Source organism: Sorex araneus, chromosome X, assembly GCF_027595985.1.
Source record: "Sorex araneus isolate mSorAra2 chromosome X, mSorAra2.pri, whole genome shotgun sequence".
In the NCBI taxonomy this organism is placed as follows: Eukaryota; Metazoa; Chordata; class Mammalia; order Eulipotyphla; family Soricidae; genus Sorex; species Sorex araneus.
Window position 1 is genome coordinate 208629719 of NC_073313.1, and position 20554 is coordinate 208650272.

General features: G+C 42.4%; 1 protein-coding gene across 8 annotated transcripts in view; it reads right to left on the minus strand.

Annotated features, from left to right (window-relative positions):
* The window catches only part of CHN1 (chimerin 1), a 188268-nt gene that overhangs the window by 32889 nt on the left and 134825 nt on the right, over positions 1-20554 (minus strand). For 7 of the 8 annotated variants that reach the window (XM_055120292.1, XM_055120291.1, XM_055120296.1 and 4 more), the window contains one exon: positions 13664-13741. In XM_055120292.1, coding sequence (XP_054976267.1) covers positions 13664-13741 — 78 coding nt within the window. Of the gene's footprint in view, positions 1-13663; positions 13742-14500; positions 14542-20554 lie in introns of those variants that run through there. The other variant, XM_004601171.2, reaches the window with a different exon arrangement.

The following is a 20554-nucleotide window of genomic DNA, read 5'->3' on the forward strand; positions in this document are numbered from 1 at the left end:
ATCAAAGCAAACCAACATTACTCAAGTGAGGGAGAAAAAAATAAATCTCTAAATTAAATTAAAACATGAGTTGAGTTCTGGGTATCAGTGCTCTGTTCTGAGGGGCTAAGTTCTCTCAGACAGAGCTGGCATTTGGAACCCAGATCCTGACAGTCAAAACATTATAATCCTCAAGACAATCCTTTTGTCAACAAATTTTAAATTTTTATTATTACAGACTTGTTACTGGCATACAACATTACGGTATTTCACACCTACACATATGTATAATCAATTGCTTCCAGAATAGTTCTAGGTCCTCGCCCCACCTGAAAGGCCCTGAGCCCTTTTCCTTGTTTCTCCCACCTCTGCCCCCCTCCTCTCTGGAGATCTCCCTTCGTACTGAGTTTAGGAATTGGGTTTTGTTGCCCATTTATTTACTTTAATCATTTTATTTTTATTTTTTAGTGAGTCACAGTGAGGGTACAGTTACAGATTCACACCTTTTCGTGTTTGTTTTTTCCCTCATGCAATGTTAGAGAGCCCATCCCTCCACCAGTGTCCACTCTACTTTAATCATCTCTGTTCCATGTATGAGTGAGACCCACTAGTTTCTCTGACAGTAATCACCTCAAGTTCCTTTATTTTGGGAAAATATACACAATTTAATCTTTGAAAAATATTATTTTATGATCTTTTGAATTTGGGGGGCCATAGCTGGCAGTGTCTCAGAACTACTCTCAGCTCAGTCTTTGGGGGACCTTGTGAAGCTGGGAATCTGAGGCCACTGCATGCACAGCTCTGCTCAGCTCCCTGGCTCTCTCTCACTCGCTTTCTGTTTGCTCGTTTTTGTTTGGGGGCCATGTCCAGCACTGCTCAGGGCTTACTCCAGGCTCTGCACTCCGGGATCAACCCTGGCAAGGAGAACCTGATTCAACTGTGTTCAAGGTAAGTCCCTACCCACTTTATTAGTTCCCTGGTCCCCTGGCTCTATAGTAAAAGGCTTTTGCTTGGGTTTGTTTTGTTCTTTTGGCCACACCCAGTGGTGATCAGAGTTTGCTCCTGGCTTTGTGCTCAGGGATCACTCCTCGAAGTGCCGGGGATAGAACTGACATCAGCCACTAAACAAAGCCAGTACCTGAACCTCTGAGATCTGTTGGATACAGGTAATTTATGTCTGATGATATCAGCTGTCAGGTGATATTTCATTGTAATTCTTATGACATTTTCCTAATAGTATGTGATGGTACTGTGATTTTTATTACTCACCTATATCAAATATGTATTCTCTTCTCTCCTACCACCACTGCTTTGAAAAAATTTGGGTGGGAGTCCTCACCCGGTGAGGGATTAGGGCTTAATAAATACTTAGGGCTTACTCCCGGCTCAGGGATCATTCATGGCGGGGCTCAGGTTACTATATTGCACATCAGGGATTGAGCTGAGGTCGGTCGCATGCAAGGCAAGTCCTTACCCACTTATCTATCTGTTTCACTGTTTTAAACTTTTTTTTAAAAAGAAAAGATACACAAAAGTATCACTGACAAAGGCAAATGTTTATCTTACTGACACTTTTCTATACTAAAATAATCTTTAATTTTGAAAAAATGTTGATAAAAGTAACAGAAGTAGGAGAAATCATTTCTTCTCTTTTTAAAATATGTGCCGTATGGGACCTGCAGAGCTTAGAAGGCTTGCTTTGCATGTAGAAGGGTGTGGGCTGAATCCTGAGTGCGATTCACAACAAAAGATTCCCAGCTGCATGGCAACCAGCTGTATGTCAGCATCACAATTAGTTGGGGTGCGATCCCTAGTGAATACCATGACCAGGAAGTGTGACCCCCGACAAGCACTTGTGTAAGATGTGCTGTGGCCCCGTGAGCATGCATGCAACCAGCATGAGTACAGGGCTGAACCCTCATGGAGCGTCACAGCCAGGTCTGTAGGGGGACCCCCAGTCAGCACCATAACAACAAGATGTGAAGAAATGTCTATTTTCTTTAAATGCACCCATTTAAGGTTCAGAATACAGAAACAAAATGATACACATTATGAAGCTGGAATGTAAAAATGTAAAAGTTCAAAATAAAAACGAACCAATTTAATTTCTAGAGTCTAGGGATGTCCTCTACACTTTTTATTATCACATGTAAAGGAAGACCAACTTCACTTCTCAGGCTGAGGCAAAATACCACTTTAGGAAGAAAACTGTTTTTTTCATGCAAGACAGTTTCTTCTCTGTCTCACTCCACCTGTTGCTATACCTTTCTCTTGAAGAGCACTGACTTTCAGAAATTTGATGATAATGTGCTATGGTGTTATATTAACTTTTTTCCAGGCAAAGTTCACTGAACTTCTTGGATCTGTAGATTTTCATCAAATCTGCAAATATTTTGGTCACTATAGCTTCAAATAATTGTTCTGTTCCCTGGCTGACTGCAAATACACTTAAGTGAGACTTGAATATTATCCTGTTGACCACTGATACTCTGTTCTTGTTATATAATTTGGAGGAGGGTGGTTTGGGCCACACCTAGTGATGCCTAGGGGTTACTTCTGACTCTGTACTCAGGAATCACTTAGTGGTGCACACGGGACCATATAGGATGCTGGGAATCAAATCTGGCATGGCCGTGTACAAGGCAGATGCCCTACCCGCTGTATTATCTCTCCAGCCCCTCTTCTTATTATATTTTTTAAAATTCTTTCTGTTCTTCCTTCTGGAAGGTTTCTATTACTATGTCTTCTGGCTTGCTAATCTTTTCCTTCATAGTGCTTAACATGTAATCCACTGAGCTCTTCATTTCAGGTATATTTTTCTTCCTTAGAGATTCCATTTTGATCACCTACAACAGCTTCCATTTCTTTCCTTCAGCTTTTAGTCTACTGCTAATTTAGTCTTGTTACTAAGATAATAGAACTGGAGTGACAGCACAGCAAGTAGGGCATTTGTTCTGCACGTGGGCGATCCGGGTTCAATTTTTTCATCCCTCTCGTAGAGCCCAGCAAGCTACCGAGAGTATTCGCCCGCATGACAGAGCCTGGCAATCTACCCGTGGCATATTCAATATGCCAAAAACACTAGCAACAAGTTCACAATGGAGATGTTACTGGTGTCTGCTTGAGCAAATCGATGAACAACTGGACGACAGTACTACAGTGCTACTAAGATAATACCCTTCTTTCAAAAAATACCCCATGTATCATGATGATGTCTCTTCACTCTGAGTGTTGGACACAACTACGCCCAAACCCAGGTGAATTTTGATACTTGTTAGTCTGCTGTAATTCTCTGACAGTTTTCTCTCATGTGTGTGTAAAGTCTCAGTCTAAGATTCAAGACTACTCCTCAGTAAACTCCAGAGAGCCTAAGATTCAAAATTTCTCCTCAACCAACTCCAGGGATCTTTCTGTTAAGTTTTGTTCTCTCCAGAATTCTGTGCTACAAAGGTTAACTTTTTCCCTCTGAAGTCCAATGTCTGTAACCTCAGCTCAGCCTTATCAGTGGACCCTCTGGATTCCCACCTCACAGACTGTTGTCTGGGCACTGCCCACCGGCAGAGAGGGAGTGCAATTCTCGACTCACTCTGTTTGCATGCCCTATTTTAGGCCTTATAGTCCTGTACATTTAATTCCATGTCTGTTTCCTGGACTTTTTTGGTTTTCTAGGTTTATTTGATTTTCTGTTTGCTTTGTTTTGGGGGCCACATGCAGCAACGCCCCTCAGAGTTAGCTCTCAGCAGGGTCAAGCGATTGAACCCGGGCCTTCTGCATGCATTCAATCTATGGAGCTATCTCTCTGGTCTGGTTTTCTAGGTTTAAGATGGGAAGGTAAATCTAGTTCCTCCATCATGACTGAAAGTAAAATTCAGGTATTTCTAAAAATGTATCTTTTTTATGGTTTGTTTTTGGGCCACACAGGCGACACTTGGGGGTAAGTTACTCCTGGCTCTGTACTCAGAAATTATTCCTGGTAGTACTTGGGGGTCTATATGAGATGCCTGGGATTGAACCCAAGTTGGCTGCATGGAAGGCAAATGCCCTATCTGCCGTACTATTTCCAGCTCCTAAGAGCTGGAAATGTGAGCTTGATCCTAGAACTTCTCGAGGCCTACTTCTCGAGTAAAACTAATTTCACCGGTACTTCTCAATGTCATAGTCTGAATGGCTTTTGGACTCTTTGTCATCATGCTCTACAAGAATTTGTTTTCCAGAAAGTTGTTATATTAATACCATTGTATTCCACAGGTCACATATAAACATCTCGTAATTGATGACTTCATCCATCATTCAATGCTGTAGCGAGCTTTTTCTACATTTTGGTCTACAGAGTAAGTCTTAGGTTTGAATAACAGTCTTCATTCCCACGTGAATTCAGGAACTGACTTCAACTATAGCTGCTGGGTGCATATGACCAGATCTAAGCCATCCAGCATACTTTAGTCTCCTGGCCAGAGTTAGTGGGTCAGAGACAGCATAGATGATTAGGTGAATGACAGCTAGGCTGAGCCCCTTTGTTCAAAGAGTCTGTTTTTCATTTTCACAGCTGACCAGAGTCTGGAAACTTGGAGAGAGAGTGGCTGTGCCAGCCACCGTGTAGCCAGAGGGAGCCTGCAGGCAGACAGAGCTGGGAGACAGGGTCAGCTGGCACTGTAACCCCCTGGGCTAAAGGATATCCTCACCTAACACCTGACTTACCTTACTTTGTGAGTCAATAAATTTCTGCCTTCACATAGATTAGATTTTTCACACTTGCAAAAAGTCTGGTCCATTGATTAAAATATCTGAGTTTCCATCAGATCTTTATAATAGGGCCACAACCAGCAGAGTTAAAGGGCTGGTTCTAGAGATGCTTGACCTGGTTGTGTGGGTTCCCTCCCCCCACCTTTGTTCTTATTTTGTGTCACATCCAGTTATGCTCAGGGCTTACTTTTGATTCTGTGCCCAGGGATCCAGCAACCACTCCTGGCAGGGCTTGGGAGGGGGAATATGTACTGCCAGGGATTTAACAAGCGTGAGGACAGTGTAAAGCAAACAGCTTCACTGTCACTGTATCACTGTCATCCTGTTGCTCATCGATTTGATCCAGCGGGCACCAGTAACGTCTCCATTGTGAGGCTTGTTGTTACTGTTTTTGGCATATCGAATACGCCACGGGTAGCTTGCTGGGCTCTGCCGTGTGGGCGAGATACTCCCGGTAGCTTGCCAGGCTCTCCGAGAGGGGCAGAAGAATCGAACCCAGGTCGGCCACGTGCAAGGCAAACGCCCTACCCGCTGTGCTATCACTTCAGCCGAGGCAAACACCTTAATCTTTGTATTACCCTTGTATTACCTCTCCTGCCCCGGGGTCTACATTTTTAACTTGTTACTCTATGGGGAGGTACATGTCAGGCGGCTTCTCTACTTCAGGAGAAATATTGGAGACAAGTTTTCTACAACATTAGTTCATAGAATAGAAATACTTGTTAGAGATAGCCAACACACATTTGATGTAGCTGTTTGCCTGAGGGTAGCACTTAGGATATTGGTTGGGAAGACGAATCAGGACAGGCTCTGGTAAGAGACAAAGCAAGATGCCTTTTTAAGGTATTACAAAATGATAGCTCTCCATCTTAGTTCCCAGGCTGGTTTGAGGTTTTGTATAGTCTTTAATTACATAATGGAAATCATATACTTAAAAAGTTCTACTAACGGACTCCTAGTGAAAAAGACAAACTTGCAGATCTCTCTCCAAACCTTAATTTGCTTTGCTTGTTTTTGCTTTTTTTTCCGTGTATGAAACAAAATCTTAGAAAATTTTCAACCTCCTCTTCAAATTTTAAGGTAACAAAAGCCAAAAAAAAGAAAAGAAAGGAAAAGACTAATGGGACTATTTAACAATAAAGTTTCTGCACACGAAAAAAAACAATCAAGAGAGTGAAAAAAAAAACCAAATTAGGGAATGGGAGAAAATATTTGAAATACAGCTACGCTCTGAATACATTTTGATCAAAGATGTATAAAGAACTACAATTCAACAGAAAAAGACCAAACAGATCAATTTTAAAAAATGGGCAAAGGATCTGAATAGACATTTCTCAAAAGCAGGCAGGTATACAAAAAATTTGAAAAGAGACTCAGTATAAGGAGTCAGCAGGGAAATGCAAATCGAAACCACAATCAGACACTACCTCACACCACCACCAGGCTGACCTCCAGCACCGACATGCTGAGGGCGTGACCTTCGAGGCACTGCTGATTTCATTCCTTGGCCTGGAAACCCAGTGCGTGCAATTAAAGTGTGCAGCCCCGGAGAGGGCCACAAGTGCGTATGTGACCCTGTGTACTTTCACCCAGTAGGTGAGCCCAGATAGCGCTGTGAAGGCTGCAACCTCAAGCTGCTGGTCCTGAGTTCTCAGATCACACTTCTGCAAGGTGCGCTCTGCGGTCTCACCTTCAGCTGGTATTGCCAACACAACAGTGTGCACATAAGATTTTGTGAAATCATAGAGTTCACGTGTGTGCTCTTACGACCCCGTGCCCCTCGCCACCCCCTACCCCAGCAAATCTTGCCCCCAGTATTAAACTGCTCGTTAGGATTTCCAATTAGGGATCTGCATCCTCATTTCTGGCTGTCAAACTGATTCAGGTGGAGATGTCACTTGAGAGAACAACCACTTAACATTATGTTTAGCAATACTAGTGATGAAATTCAGAACCGGGAGGAATATGGCACAACACAAAGTCCTAAGTATTAAAAATGGAGCTGGGGAGATAGTATAGAGCTTGTCTTGTACGCAGTCAACTGGGGTTCAATTTCTGGCATCACATATAGCCCCCTGAGTCCTGCTGGGAGAGATCTGGGAGCACAGGGCAAGGAGTAAGGCCTGAGCACTGCTGGAGGTGACCATCCCCCCAAGCTCCCTATAGGCCAGTGCTCATGCATATCATCATTATTATTGTCTTCCCCTTCTAATACTCATGTGTGCTCTGATTTTTTCCAGCAGGGCTATTCCTGGCAATGCTTAAAGGTCATATGGTGCCAGAGATCAAAGCTGGGCTCCTGTGCATGCCAGGCATCTGCTCCACCCCCTTTGACTTCTCTCTCCCTCTCTCCATCTCTTTGGCTCCCATACTTGCTTTCTTTTCAGTTAGTTTGTAGAAGTTCAGATGTCAGGGACAATATACTTGCATATTATTGCCTCCCCTCCCTATGTCTAGCAGAATGGCATGCACACCACAGTTGCTCCAGAAATATCAGCAGGATAAACAATGGGGAAATAAGTACATATACACCAGGGAAACCCAAAGAGTCTCCTCAGGTTAGAAGAAACACCACCGGCAAAATGTTTCAACACTATGAATGAGATTATGTTTTTCCTTTGAGAGGACACAGTGAATAAGTTTACCTGAGAGCCTGTTTGGGTTGGAGAGATGGTGCAAAGGGCGAGTGCAGGCTCGGGGAGGCCTAAGGTCTGTTCACTGGCACTGCATGGCCCCCCAAACCATCCACAACCCCTGAGCACTACTGAGTGTGATACCCCCCACCCTGCCAAAGAAGAGTTGATATTTTCAGGGCTCACATGGATAATACAGTAGGGCTCACTCCTATACACAAGGAGACTGGAAGGAGACATTCCCTGGTTTGTCTTTCTTACCCAAAACACAAGAACTGAAATACTAATATATTCTAATAAAAAACCTGAAACATACTGTTACATAGTTTTAGAAAAGGGAATTTTGAAACAGTAAAGAAGTACAAGAGAAGCAAAATTTTGAATTTGAAAATACATGTTAGCAAACAGCTTGAGAAAAATTGGCTATGGTCTTTAAGAATAAAGCACCTCTTTCTTTGAGCAGCAATTCGCCATTTCCCCAGTTCCTGGCAACCACTGTCTGAATTCTGAGTTTGATTATATTAGATATCGCAAATAAATAGCATTAAGTAGTACTTGTACTTTTCAGCCTCACTATTTCACATTTCAAAGAATGTCCTCTAGGAGTGACTCTTGGCTCTGTGGTCAGGGGTGACACCTGGCAGTGCTTGGGGAACCATATCCACTGCCAGGGATCAAACTGGGGTTGGCCTCCTACAAGAGAATTAACTCAACTCCTGTCCTATCACTTGGGACCTTAATGTAGTTTTGATTTGCACCTCCCCAGCGATTTACTCTCTCTCTCTCTCTCTCTCTCTCTCTCTCTCTCTCTCTCTCTCTCTCTCTTTCTCTCTCTCTCTCTCTCTGTCTCTCTCTCTCACACACACACACATGCACACACAGAGCTGCTAAGTCATACAATTCTCTCCTATATTTTGGATTTTAGTTCCTTATCAAAGACAATTTCTCTTATTCCATAGGTTGCCTTTTCTCTCTTTTCATTGTTTACCTGGTTGTGCAAAAACTTTAGCCTGAGAACATCTCACTTAACCTACTTTTGTTTTTACTGTCTGTTATTGGTGTCACATCCCAAAAACCATTATTCTGTCCAATGCCAAGAAGTTTTCCCCTAAGTTTTTATCTGGCAGTTTCATTGTTTTCTGAACTGAATGTAAGTCTTTCATTCGTTTTGAGTGATTTTTTGTACATGGCATAAGGAGTCTATCTGCATTTTCTGCCATGCAGATAGCCGCCATTATTCCGAGCATCACCTAGTGAAGAGACTCTGTCCCCATTCTGAAAACCCGTTCCCCAGGTATGTTCTTGTCACTCTTACCAAAGAAAAACTGATGCATAGATTTATTTCTAGAACTGTTATTCTGTTCTATTGACCAGATATCACTTTCATACCAGTTCCACAATTGTTTGAATTACTGTAGCTTTGTAACATACTCTTGACATAAGGAAATATGGCATCTTTAGGTTAGTTTTTCATGCTCAGGACTGCTTTTGCTATTTGTGGTGTTTTGTGGATTTGTGGATTGCTTTTTTGATTTTGTAATGCCAACAGAAATATATCATTTTTTTCTGCAAGGCCTCTCAGTGCTCAGGGGTCACCAGGGCTCCACCAGTGGTGCTCAGGAGGCCATGTAATGCTGGGGATTGAATTCAGAGCCCCACAGATAGTAGTCATGTGCTCTTCCACTTGGCCTATTCTCTGGCCTCACTAGTGGAACTATGACAGGAATAGCTGAATCTGCAGGTATCTTTTGGTAACATGGATATTTTAACAATGCTAATTCTTCCTGTCCACGAAATCAGGAGTTTCTCTTGAGTTAACAGCATTTCAGAACTGGAGACAATATTGGAGGGGAGGCATTTGCTTTGCATGCAGTTGCAATGGCCGCAACCATTGGCTTGAATCTCAGGCAGCAGATACTGTTCCTGAAGCGCTGCCAGAAATAGCCCCTGAGCACAGTCAGACTGTGGCCCAAACGATCCCTTCCCCACATAAAGAAATATGCTATTTATTCTATGAAGAATTACAGTGACCATTTTGCAAACAAACACAAACCTTGTGAAAAAAAATTCTGAATTAGGGCCGGAAACATAGCACCAGGGTAAAGCAGTATCTTTAACATGGCCAATACCAGTTCAATCCCCAGCATGACAGACAGAAGATCCCTCACTACTGTCAGGAGTTTCCCCCGAGCACAGAGCCTGGGGTAAACCCTGAACATTTCTGGGTATGGCCTCCAAAACCAAATTTTTTTAAAAAAAGTTTTTGGATCCACGGTGATTTTAGGGATCTAGATCTGGGCTCTAGGTGCCATGAGCAGTTTCCTAGTCAGCAATACTAAGTATAAGGAGGATGTGCAGGGCTGTGGGGAGCAGGGCCACAAAGCCGAGGGCCACTATAGATGCCCGGCAGCAGGGATGGGCGTGATAGGGTCACCAACACCACCCTTGAAGGGAGAAGCAGAATGAGTCCAGCCTCTGCCCACTGTAGCTGGTCTCCACCACATCTCACCCAGAAGCCTCCAGAGAGCTCACAGATAACCTAGCTCCCCGCTCTCTCTACACGAACAATCTACGGATCGGAGTGCTATGGTCTTCCCCACTGTGCATCAATTTCTGCTATTTGTATCTTCTCTTGCGACTGGTCCACAATATGAACTAGGTAGCATCTATGTATGAATTCATACTCTGCATGGCCTCCTGCACACACTCGGCACTGCGGTCTGGCCACCAGGTCAGCACTGAGCATTTTTCAGCAGTCACCTCTTTCTGTGGATCTTGAATCAGTGATTTCATCAAATAGCATAAGGTTCATATTACAGTGCTATTTTAATTACAGTGGCAATACATATCTCATTATTCATTGCTTGCAAATGATCTTGGCAGCATTAAATCTACTTTTTGTTGTTTCTGTTTTGGGGCCAACCTGGCTCTGTTCAGAGCTTACTCATGGATCTGTGTTCAGGGATCATTCCTGGTGGGGTTTGGGGGAGGATCTGGGGTGCCAGGGATTGAGTCTAGCTGATTGCATGCCCGGCAAGCACCCTACTCGCCGTACTATCTCTCTGGTCCCAGATCTATTAATATAACACATCTTTCATTTATATGTCAAATGCAAGTAACTGAAATTCTAAAAATGTCCATTAACCACATCCAGATTGCCTTAAAAATGAACTAAACTCACCAGTTAAAGTGCATAATTCTTAAAATTGTTCTCTCTTAATTAATTTGCCTAAGTATCCAGGTTCCAGTTATAATAATATTACTATTATACTAATCTTGATTTTATAGATCTTTCTGGATTAAAATAAACCAATGAAACATAAAATAGTTTAAAACAGAGGGAGTAAAGAAAGACTGAGGATGTCACTGTATTCTGTGGTGCATGAAAATTCATATGTTCTTATATAATCTCTAAGTGCCTGGGAGCTAAGACAGAACAAGAGCTTCCTTTAGCCCCCAAATCATTCCAAAGTTCTGCAACTGGTCAGAAAAGCAGTTGATATGGATTCAGGGGGAAAATCCACTTAAGAGTAATTTGTAGCAATAAACCCCCGTGGCTACCATGCACTCACATATACCAGAAACTCAATTTTTTTCTGAGGTAAAAAAAGACTCAGATGTAGTCATCCTCCCAAGGTCATAGAAATAAAAAAAGCAAGTTTCAAAGGGCAAGGGCTAGGTCTTTTTTCTGTCCAGAAAAACCTCAGAATGTGGGTGCAGTTACTGTTGATGGAGTGCCTCCCCTAAAAGAGACACCTAAAATGTGCGATTAATTCTTTACCAAATACTTATAAGTAAGTAACAGTGTGTGGGGAGGTTGAGAGTGGGGGTGAGGGGTAACCAGCTGTGTTACATAACAGCAAAAGTAGAAGCTCTCCCTCTAGAAATAAAATCACCTACCTCACCTCCCAAAAAAGAGAGAAAAAGAAAAAAACCCAATCAATTCCCCAAACCAATCAGCCATCTGGAGTTGGGCCAGTCCAGTTGATTTGTGTGTGTGTGTGGGGGGGGGGGGGGGGGAATGTCACCTTGCTGAGTGCTTTCACCAAAGGTCTCAGGTGCTCGGGGCTTCACCTTCTGGGATGAGATTTGGCAGCTGCTCAGTGCCACAGAGCCGTGTTATGTAACAGGCAGTTCAAGCAGCAAGAGAGAGAACCACACTGGTGTGAGGCTTGGGTCAGTGGGCTTGTGGGGCAGGGAATGCAGGGACCGAGGAAAGAGTCCTCGACCAGGCCCTGATTGGTTATCCTGATGCAGTGTCTAGGGGTTCCCACAGTAAATCTTGGAACATGACAGACACACAGACACACATACCCATGACCTCCAGGGTGGAGGTCTGCGTGGGAGAGCTGTGCCTGCCTGCAGGTCCTGAGTCCCAAGGCTTCAGGGACCTCAGTCCAAGATGACCTTCCTCTCTTTCTCCCTCTTTTTTTTTTATAATGCCGCCCCACAGAAACATTTTTTAAATAACAAAGAGTAATTTCAATAGAGTCAAGTTCCCAGGCTTCTGACCTTATTAGCAATGCTTACAGAATCTGGAATGCCACCCACCAACACACACTCTTTCCTTTCACATAGCAGTAAGCCCAAGCTAGTTTTAATTTTTTTTTGGCGACAGAAAAGAAGACTTATACATTTTTCATGTACACTTTAAAAAAAAAAGAAAGAGAGAAAATGACAGGCATCTTTTAAACAGTCTGGATACTAAGCAAAGAGTTACTGCCGGTTCCAGAGTCAGCAAGTTCCAGTGATAGAGCAAATCCATTCATTAAAGCCATGTGATCAAGATGAAAAAAGTACTGGAAAATGAGACCACAAAAAGGGGATATGCTTGTTTATGTAAATCCTTACTAGATTATTTACTTTTAATCAATTTTGAAAGAAAACATATAAAACAAATTTAATGTAACACTAAAATGGCCTCCATAACAGGTCAATTTGTCCCAGCTGAATGGAGTAGAAGGAGCATCTTCGGACATGTGTTTGGAAATCTCAGGCATTTTCACCTACAGAATGGTCATGAACCAGCAAATATACTGGATGACAGATTTATTCACTAGTAACATGCTTTAAAAGGGAGGGGAGAATGCTGTTTGGTGTATGCTGAAATGAGAGCAATTTTTATCCAGCCTTACACAACTTGATATTGATCCCCAAGTGATTTGAAGATCATAAAATATTTCTCATTGTGGAAAAAGCAGGGCATATTAGGGACTTGACACTTAGCACTTGAGGAAAATTAACGCTGATGTTAAAATGAGGAATAATTGCAAATTTGAAATAAAAATTTCAACTGCAGAGCTTGGTGCATTCAATCTGCTGAGTAAATGTAAATGTAAAACAGATTACTTAAGAATACTGTGGGGAAAAAAAACAGCACTTACAGCTTTATTATTCTTGAAACTAATAGTACTTTATCTAAATGCTTAAACACATTTGTGTCCCAAGAACACTTAAAGCTGCACAACTTTTAAGGGGAAGTCCTAGTGGAAATGCCGGGGTACCGACCCCTGGGCAGAGCCGTGTGGCGGGTCTTCACAGCACAGGCTGAGATTGCTTAGCCTATGAAAAAAGGAGGCGGAGGACTCAACTCCAAGGCCTCATGCCCTGCAGTAAATACAGACAAGAGCTACCCACAGTTTGAATCAATGTATTTTATCCTGGAGAAAGATGACTAAAGTAGAGTTGGTGAAACACAGTAACACCATAATGAAAGCACACACACAGACTCAAAAAGTGAAGCCAAGTGCAGAAAGCTGCTAGTGTCAGCAGCAGCAACAGTCCCGCGGTGGCCATCCTCTTCTCATTATGGTCAATTCACGAGCAGAAGAGAAAAGACAGAAACTACGGGAAATGCAGACCATCTGCTCAATCCAGATGCAATAGCACATGCCTCCTATATCCCAAGATTTTTACCAGAGATGAACAGAGATCTGATCTAATCCTCTCCGAAATGGCCAACAAAGGTATTTAGATATATCTGCATCACAAATACAAATAAATACAAAAATCATTATTTCATGAGATCTTTTAAAGATCAACTCAGACTTTTTAGCATTGCGCATACACCGATAAAACAGAACAGTTTAATCAATATTAGAGGACCCGGGGCCACATTAAACTGGCTTTATTCCGCTATTTCTTAAATAAAATCATGCTTAGAGCATCAGCATTTCTTAAACAGTGAGAGCATTTTAATGTAGTCATCACAGTTTAAAAGACATCAGAAGATAATTCCTTTACCACTGTACATTTCAAGTCATGCACATTTTCTTCCTGACAAGAAGAGGTTAAAATCAGAGTCTTACCTTGAAATTGTGGACCTTTTCATACTTGGGAATTTGCTCGTTTTCTTTCAGAGTTGCTCTTCTAACAAGTGATGTCAGCTGCGAATAAGCAAAGAGTTTCAGAGGTTGCCAGATTGTCACAGACGACTTCTGAGAACCCAGTTTCATTCCCAAGGCTGCTATCAATAAATCTTGCTGACGGCCCTCTTGTTTGGATTTGTGAACTCCAGCTCTATTAGTTTTCCTACCCGACCAAGACTCTTTGGATGGCATTTTGGAATTTCACAGAAAAGAAAATAAAAGCCTATATGGATCTATGGTCTGTCAGTGAAAATCTATTCGGCTAACAAACGAACATTCTGTCAGCCAGCTCAGCACCCTAACCTCCAGAGAGCTGCAGGGAGACGGCACGGAGAGGTGGAGGAGGATGATGAAGCACTTCTGAAAAAGAGGTCGACTAACCAGAACAATTCTTCTTTCTTCCTTTTTTTTTTTTAAAGGGCTCTATATTTAAGCTTCTGAAAACTTAAAGAGTCTGAACAAAAATAAAAAGAGTCGATGTGAACATAGGAAACATTCAGCATCTCTTTATCCCTGTTTAAAAGCCATACACTTTGGGCAAATAATGCATTTCTAAAAGCTTCCTTTTCTTGTCCCCCTATTACTGTCCATTCTGAATGAAAGATGCCTACATACTGCCTGCAGTTTCTAGCAACGCATGCCCTGCGAACCCCCTGGCAGGGAGGGGGGAGGGGACGGAGCTGCCAGGGAAGGCTGGCTTAGACTGGTCCCCACAAGGAAGGAGAGAACCAATGAAAATCAAGCAAAAGCATTTAAGTACTGTATTCCTTAACTCACTCTGTATCTGTTTCTCCCTCCTCTCATGTAAGATTTCCTTGCTGGCTCAAGGCAAAAAAAAAAAAAAAATCAGTGGGAAGATAATGAGCAATGTATGAGTCATGCGTCATTACAAAATGAGAGATTTTTTTTCCCACCTATTAAAAGCAAAGGAAAATTAAAATACAGTACCAGGTTTTAAAAAGAACACATCACTGCCAGGTAAATTATGAAAGATTGTTCTATATCCTTCTTTGTGCATCTGAACTATGGTTATCTAAAACGCAGTTTTATTAAAGTGAGCAAAACCTGGTTGGTATTTTGACGGAAAATAATCATTGAACTGGGCATCAATACCATTTTCATGCACAACAAGGAGTATCTGAGTGACACGGCTAAAACCCTAGAGTGGTGGGTCAGCTCTGTTTAGAAATAGTCTTGTGATGGATCTTATACTTAAATAGACCAAGCTGTGATTCGAATTCCTAGTCTCAACATTCTTTATCTCAAGAGCTCGAGGTCAGGGCATAGTGGGAACTGACTGCGCATCAGCTTCCATGTAGGGACCTCAAGCAGACCCCATGCAACTGTGCTCGGAGGACTCTGCTCTGTTTTCTTGCTGGCGCAGAAAAGAGAGATGCTGGGTAAGAGTCTCAAACCCACTCCATTGAAATATAATACTTATGTTTTTTATTAAGGTGCTCGAAGAGGCTTGAATTCTCCCATATCGGTTCCCTAAACACCCCCACCTAGACTCTTCATGCCATTGTAATCAAGCTTCAGGACGGCGAGTCTAATGTCATGATTCTAATGTAAAACTGTATCTAAAGGAATGAAATGAATCTAGATGAATGCTGACTTGGTGCAAACACTTTGTCTCTAGAGTGGGCGCCTGCCCCCAGCAGATACAGACTTAACTAGGGCGTGCAGTGATCCCAAAACCATGCCACGCATTAAAGATATCAAATGACTGACTTCAGGAAAATCCCCAAATATTTCTTATGTGCTTGAGTCTATAACTCTTTCTTTCAAAATGGGTCTGATTTATTGGTTCGTTTCCTTGTTGAGCCAAACCCAGCAGTGCTCAGGGGACTGCCCTGGGGCTGAGCCTGAGCCGGGGAAGCATGTGCTCTATCGCTTGCAGCTGTCTTGCTGGCTCAAAATGTTTTTATTAAAAGAAACAAATAAACAGAACAAGAAAAACACTTGAAAGAAAATAAGATGCAGCATTTAATATTTACATCTATAGACAGTTCCACAAAGTTATACCCTTAAGTAAGCAAAATTGTCTCCATTGCAGGAGAAAATGCAACAGAAAAAAATTCCTTGCTGAACCTAAATTACTCCTCAGCTTAGACCTAGTTAGTCACGTGATGACTAAAAATATAAAGGCCAACCAACACTTTAGACATGTACAGCCTAAAGTGATATTTATCCAATTCTCAGTAGGCAACAGAAAAAAAAAAAAGACTCCAAAGGCAAGTTTAGCAGTATTTTTTCCATTACCATGTTTAAGTTGCTAAGTTAAAGGAAACAAATACTGAAGTAACTCAAGCAGCTCTCAGAATCATCTTCAGTCCCACTGTTGTAATGAAAACCCAACTAAAATGTGACAGGATTCATGTGAAAGTTGTTTATAAAAATCCTGGCTAGGCAAAAGCAAACTCTTTTATTGATTTTAAGATGAAAAGTCCAAGGAGATAGAGGGATAATACAGTGGGGAGGGCACTGGCCTTACACATGGCTGACCTGGGTTTGATCGCCAGCACCACATATGGCTTCCTGAGCCCACCCTGAGCCCACCAGGAGTGATTCCTGAGCACAGAGCCAGTCATTAAGTTCTGAGTGAGAAGGAGGTGGAGGAGGAGGAAGGGAGGAAGAAGGGGGAGGTACAGGAGAGGGAGGGAGAGGGATAGGAAGGCAAATAGTGGAAGAGGGGGAAGAGGGGGAGGAGGAGGGGAGAGGAAGAGGAGGAGGAGGAGGAGGAGGAGGAGGAGGAGGAGGAGGAGGAGGAGGAGGAGGAAGCGAGCATATCTATACAGTCCTTCCTAACTTTTCTGCCTAATCAAAAATATACTGAATCAGTTGCAATTTAAGCAGCTATCTAGGTCAGTAAAGACACGGAAAACACTGTTGTAAACCAAGCTACCCCAATAAAAACAACAGCAGCAGCAATAACAATAAAAAACAACAACAAGGAGATCAAAAACAGCCTCTGCAGAATGAAAGTTCTTTGTTTTGTTTGGGGGCCACACCCAGCAGTGCTCAGGGCGGATGCTTGACTCTGTCCTCAGAGATTTTTCCTGATGGTGCTGGGGACAGAACCCAGGTCAGTCATGTGGAAGGTAAACATCTATCTCTCTGGCCCCCCAAGGTGAAAGTATTTAGCTACCCTAAAGTGGCTGGGACAAGGTACTATTTGCATCAATAACTACAAATGCATTTCTGCATTAATTTTGCCGAAGTAGTCTCCAGTTATAGGAACTGCTAACTTTAAAACTCAGAGCCGGGGCTGGAGCGATAGCACAGCGGGTAGGGCATTTGCCTTGCACGCGGCCGACCCGGGTTCAATTCCCAGCATCCCATATGGTCCCCTGAGCACCGCCAGGGGTAATTCCTGAGTGCAGAGCCAGGAGTAACCCCAGTGCATTGCCGGGTGTGACCCAAAAAGAAAAAAAAAAACCTCAGAGCCAATATCAACGCTCCAGTGTTCCAGGAAAATGTATACAACTCTTCCTTAGAGTGTCCTGGCCATATGCATCTAAATATCTGATTAAAAACATGATTAGGGGTTGTGAGAAAAATTAAAAAATGAAATTAAAGAAAAAATTTTAATTGGGAACCAGTGTTTACGGGATAAAAATTGATAGGATCTGAATCAGACTCTGTAGTTTAAGTTCTGACTTTGACAGATTTAAATGGTACCTTGGCAATTTCTTTTTTTTTTTTTTGGCTTTTTGGGTCACACCTGGCGATGCACAGGGGTTACTCCTGGCTCTGCACTCAGGAATCACCCCTGGCCGTGCTCAGGGGACCATATGGGATGCTGGGATTTGAACCTGGATCGGCCGCGTGCAAGGCAAACGCCCTACCCGCTGTGCTATCGCTCCAGCCCCTACCTTGGCAATTTCATTTAAACAAAGCATCTATAAATTATGGCTATAATTTACTGAATACTTACGTTCCATTTACACAGCTAAGCAAGCTACATAGGAACTCCCATTAAATCCACTGAAGAGCCTCTATGAGAGACATATTATCCTCATTTCATAGCTAAAAGAACTAAGACCTAGGTGATGGCTCAAAGGGCTGGAGCATAGGCTTTGTATGCAGGAGTCTCGGGTTCAATCCCGGGTATAACACATCCCTGAGCACTGCTGGGAGTAATCCCCACGCACTAATCTCAAAGTAGCATCTGAGCATCACTGGGTGTGGCCCAAAAACTAACAAAAGAAATGATGGTTACAGATATAAATTTCCCAAAGTTACACAGCTAGTAGGGATGGCTCCTAAACACTATTTCATATCCACCGAAAAGCAAAAGCTCAGAGACAATTTAAGGTTAGATGTTTTCTTCACTGATTCTATACAAGATGGTTCCTCTAGTTATTTTCTTTCAATTTTGAAAAGTGGTACAAGAGAGTCAGATATGAGTAGCAATGGATGGAAGAAAAAGTAACAGTAGCTAAGCTCTCAAGTTTCCCCTGCAATACACTCAGTGTGTAGTATAGTAGCAAGGCTCCATTCACACACTTCATCCCCTTGCTTTTCCTGACTTCTGTAGAGACCTTCATTTGCTTGTCATGAGAAATATCACATTCTATCTAAACCCAGTTAACTGCAGTGCTGTTTATTTAGAGCGGGCTCTTATACAGCTGCAAATAATCCTGAAACCAAGCACAGTAGTTTGTACAAATACTCAAGGATACTGACCTTTGAATAAAATACTGACCTTTGGTAAAAATAAATAAATAAAGTCAAATAAAAACAGTCATTTTACCGGGGACAGTGTGGTCTGCGCTCTGCCCTTGGGGGACATGTGTGGTATACTGTGGATAGCAGAACCTATCGTATCAACTCCTGGGCAGTTTAAAGACTACAGAAAGCAGTACTCAGGGAGCAAGTGTGCTGCAGGCGTGCTGCAGGGGATGCCACGCAGGTAGGAGACACGGGGTTCTACCCTCAAAGAGTTGGCAGATTAACCTGCGTCTGGCTTGTACCTGTGTGGTCAATTGTCCCTCAAATAGAACGTGCCTCTGTGGTCAACTGTTCCTCTAATAAAAGCCCCAACATCAGGTTAGTTCCCTGGCTAAAACAAGTTTAGCTTAGTTTAGATAATGGCTGCAAAATGTGGTCCTCTTGAAGGAGCCAGGGGGAAGGTGATGCCAAACGAAATAAAAAAGCCAAGCTGCCCCCTTGCTCAGCGCTTTTGTGCTTATCAACAGAAAAATTAAAAAAATGAACAAATGGACAAAGACTCAGTTCACATAACCAATAAGATACTACTCATATATCAGGAAAAAAACGATGAAACCTTGGCATTTGTGGCTAAGGTTTGGACCTTGAGTAAATATGTGAGTGGAAAAAGTCAGAGAAAGACAAATAGTGCATGATTTCACTCGTATGTGGAGGATAAACAGAGCAAATGAATAAATAAACCCTCAGATTCTGACAACAGAAAGTCAGCTACCAGAGGGGAAGAGGGTTGACTGGAAGGTGAGGGATGGTAACTAGACTTTTGGCTGTGGATAAAGTGTGGCAAACAGAAATGTTGAGGGATGGGGCGTGGACAACCGGAAGGGCACTTGCCTGGCACATGGCCAACCCGGGCTTGAGTCTGGCATTTCCCATGGCACCCCCAAGCCCCAGGAGGTATCCTTGAATACAGAGCCAGGAGTAAGTCTTGAACACACCTCAATACGGCCCCAAAACAAAAAAGTCTAAATGTTGAGGGATGATATTCCTGAAACTTACAGTTGAAAACCATGCTATCACAATCTTTTTTAATGCAATGCATGTGCCTGTTATACTTCGGTTTTCAAAAAGGAAATAAAAAGAAAAGGAGTAAGACAGATCCAAAAATATCTAATTGTTGAATGGTAGGATTAATGAGTTTAAGAGTTTTCTCCAGAAAACTGGAAGGAGCTCATGAAAACAATTTCTCCTTTGTAACATCACCATGAAACCACAGATACATGAGCACAATGTTCAGTTAACTAAGCTTAGTCAACATTTCACCACAAAAGGATGTCCTGAGGGGGCTACAGAGGTAATACAGCGATTAAGACACTTGCCTTGCATGCTGCTGACCCCATTTGATTCCTAACACCACATATGTCCTCTGAGCACCTTGATTCTTGATTGATTCTTGAGAACCTCTGTGTGTGGCTCAACAACTAATAATAATAATCATAATGTCCTATGATAGTTAGAAATGATCACTCTGGACAAAAACTGAATGCTGAAAGGAGGTAAAGTGATATGCATAATATCCTTTCAGTAACAGGATTGCTTAAAAGGAGAGCAAGAGCAAGAGCGAGCGAGAGAGAGAGAGAGAGAGAGAGAGAGAGAGAGAGAGAGAGTAAGAGAGAGAGAAAGGGAAGTATCACCCATAGAGGTAGACTGTGGTGGGGGCTGGGTGGGGCAGGGCAAGAAGAAAACACTGGTGGTGGGAAATGTGCACTGGTGAGGGAATGGGTGTTGGAATATTGTATAACTCAAATTCAATCATGAACAACTCTGTAATTGTGTATCACACAGTTATTCAATTTTTTAAAAAAGCAAAAAAAATTGTCCTGAGACTCAGCAATATAAAGAGCAACTGGAATAACTAATTAGGGTCACTGGTTTGGGTTTAGCAAAATTCTGCAATTTTTATGAAATTAAAAAATTGAGATATACAGCAATGGAAAACAAATTAATGCTTCCTTTTCAGCAGGTCTGACTTTAGGGGAGAGACTCTCCAAACAATAATAGTGAGTTTTGTTGAAATATTGTATGCAATCAAAGTGAAAGTAAAGTGAAATTTATTAGTTACACAGGCGGGGGGGGGGCTATGGGTGGGGGGGCTAGGGG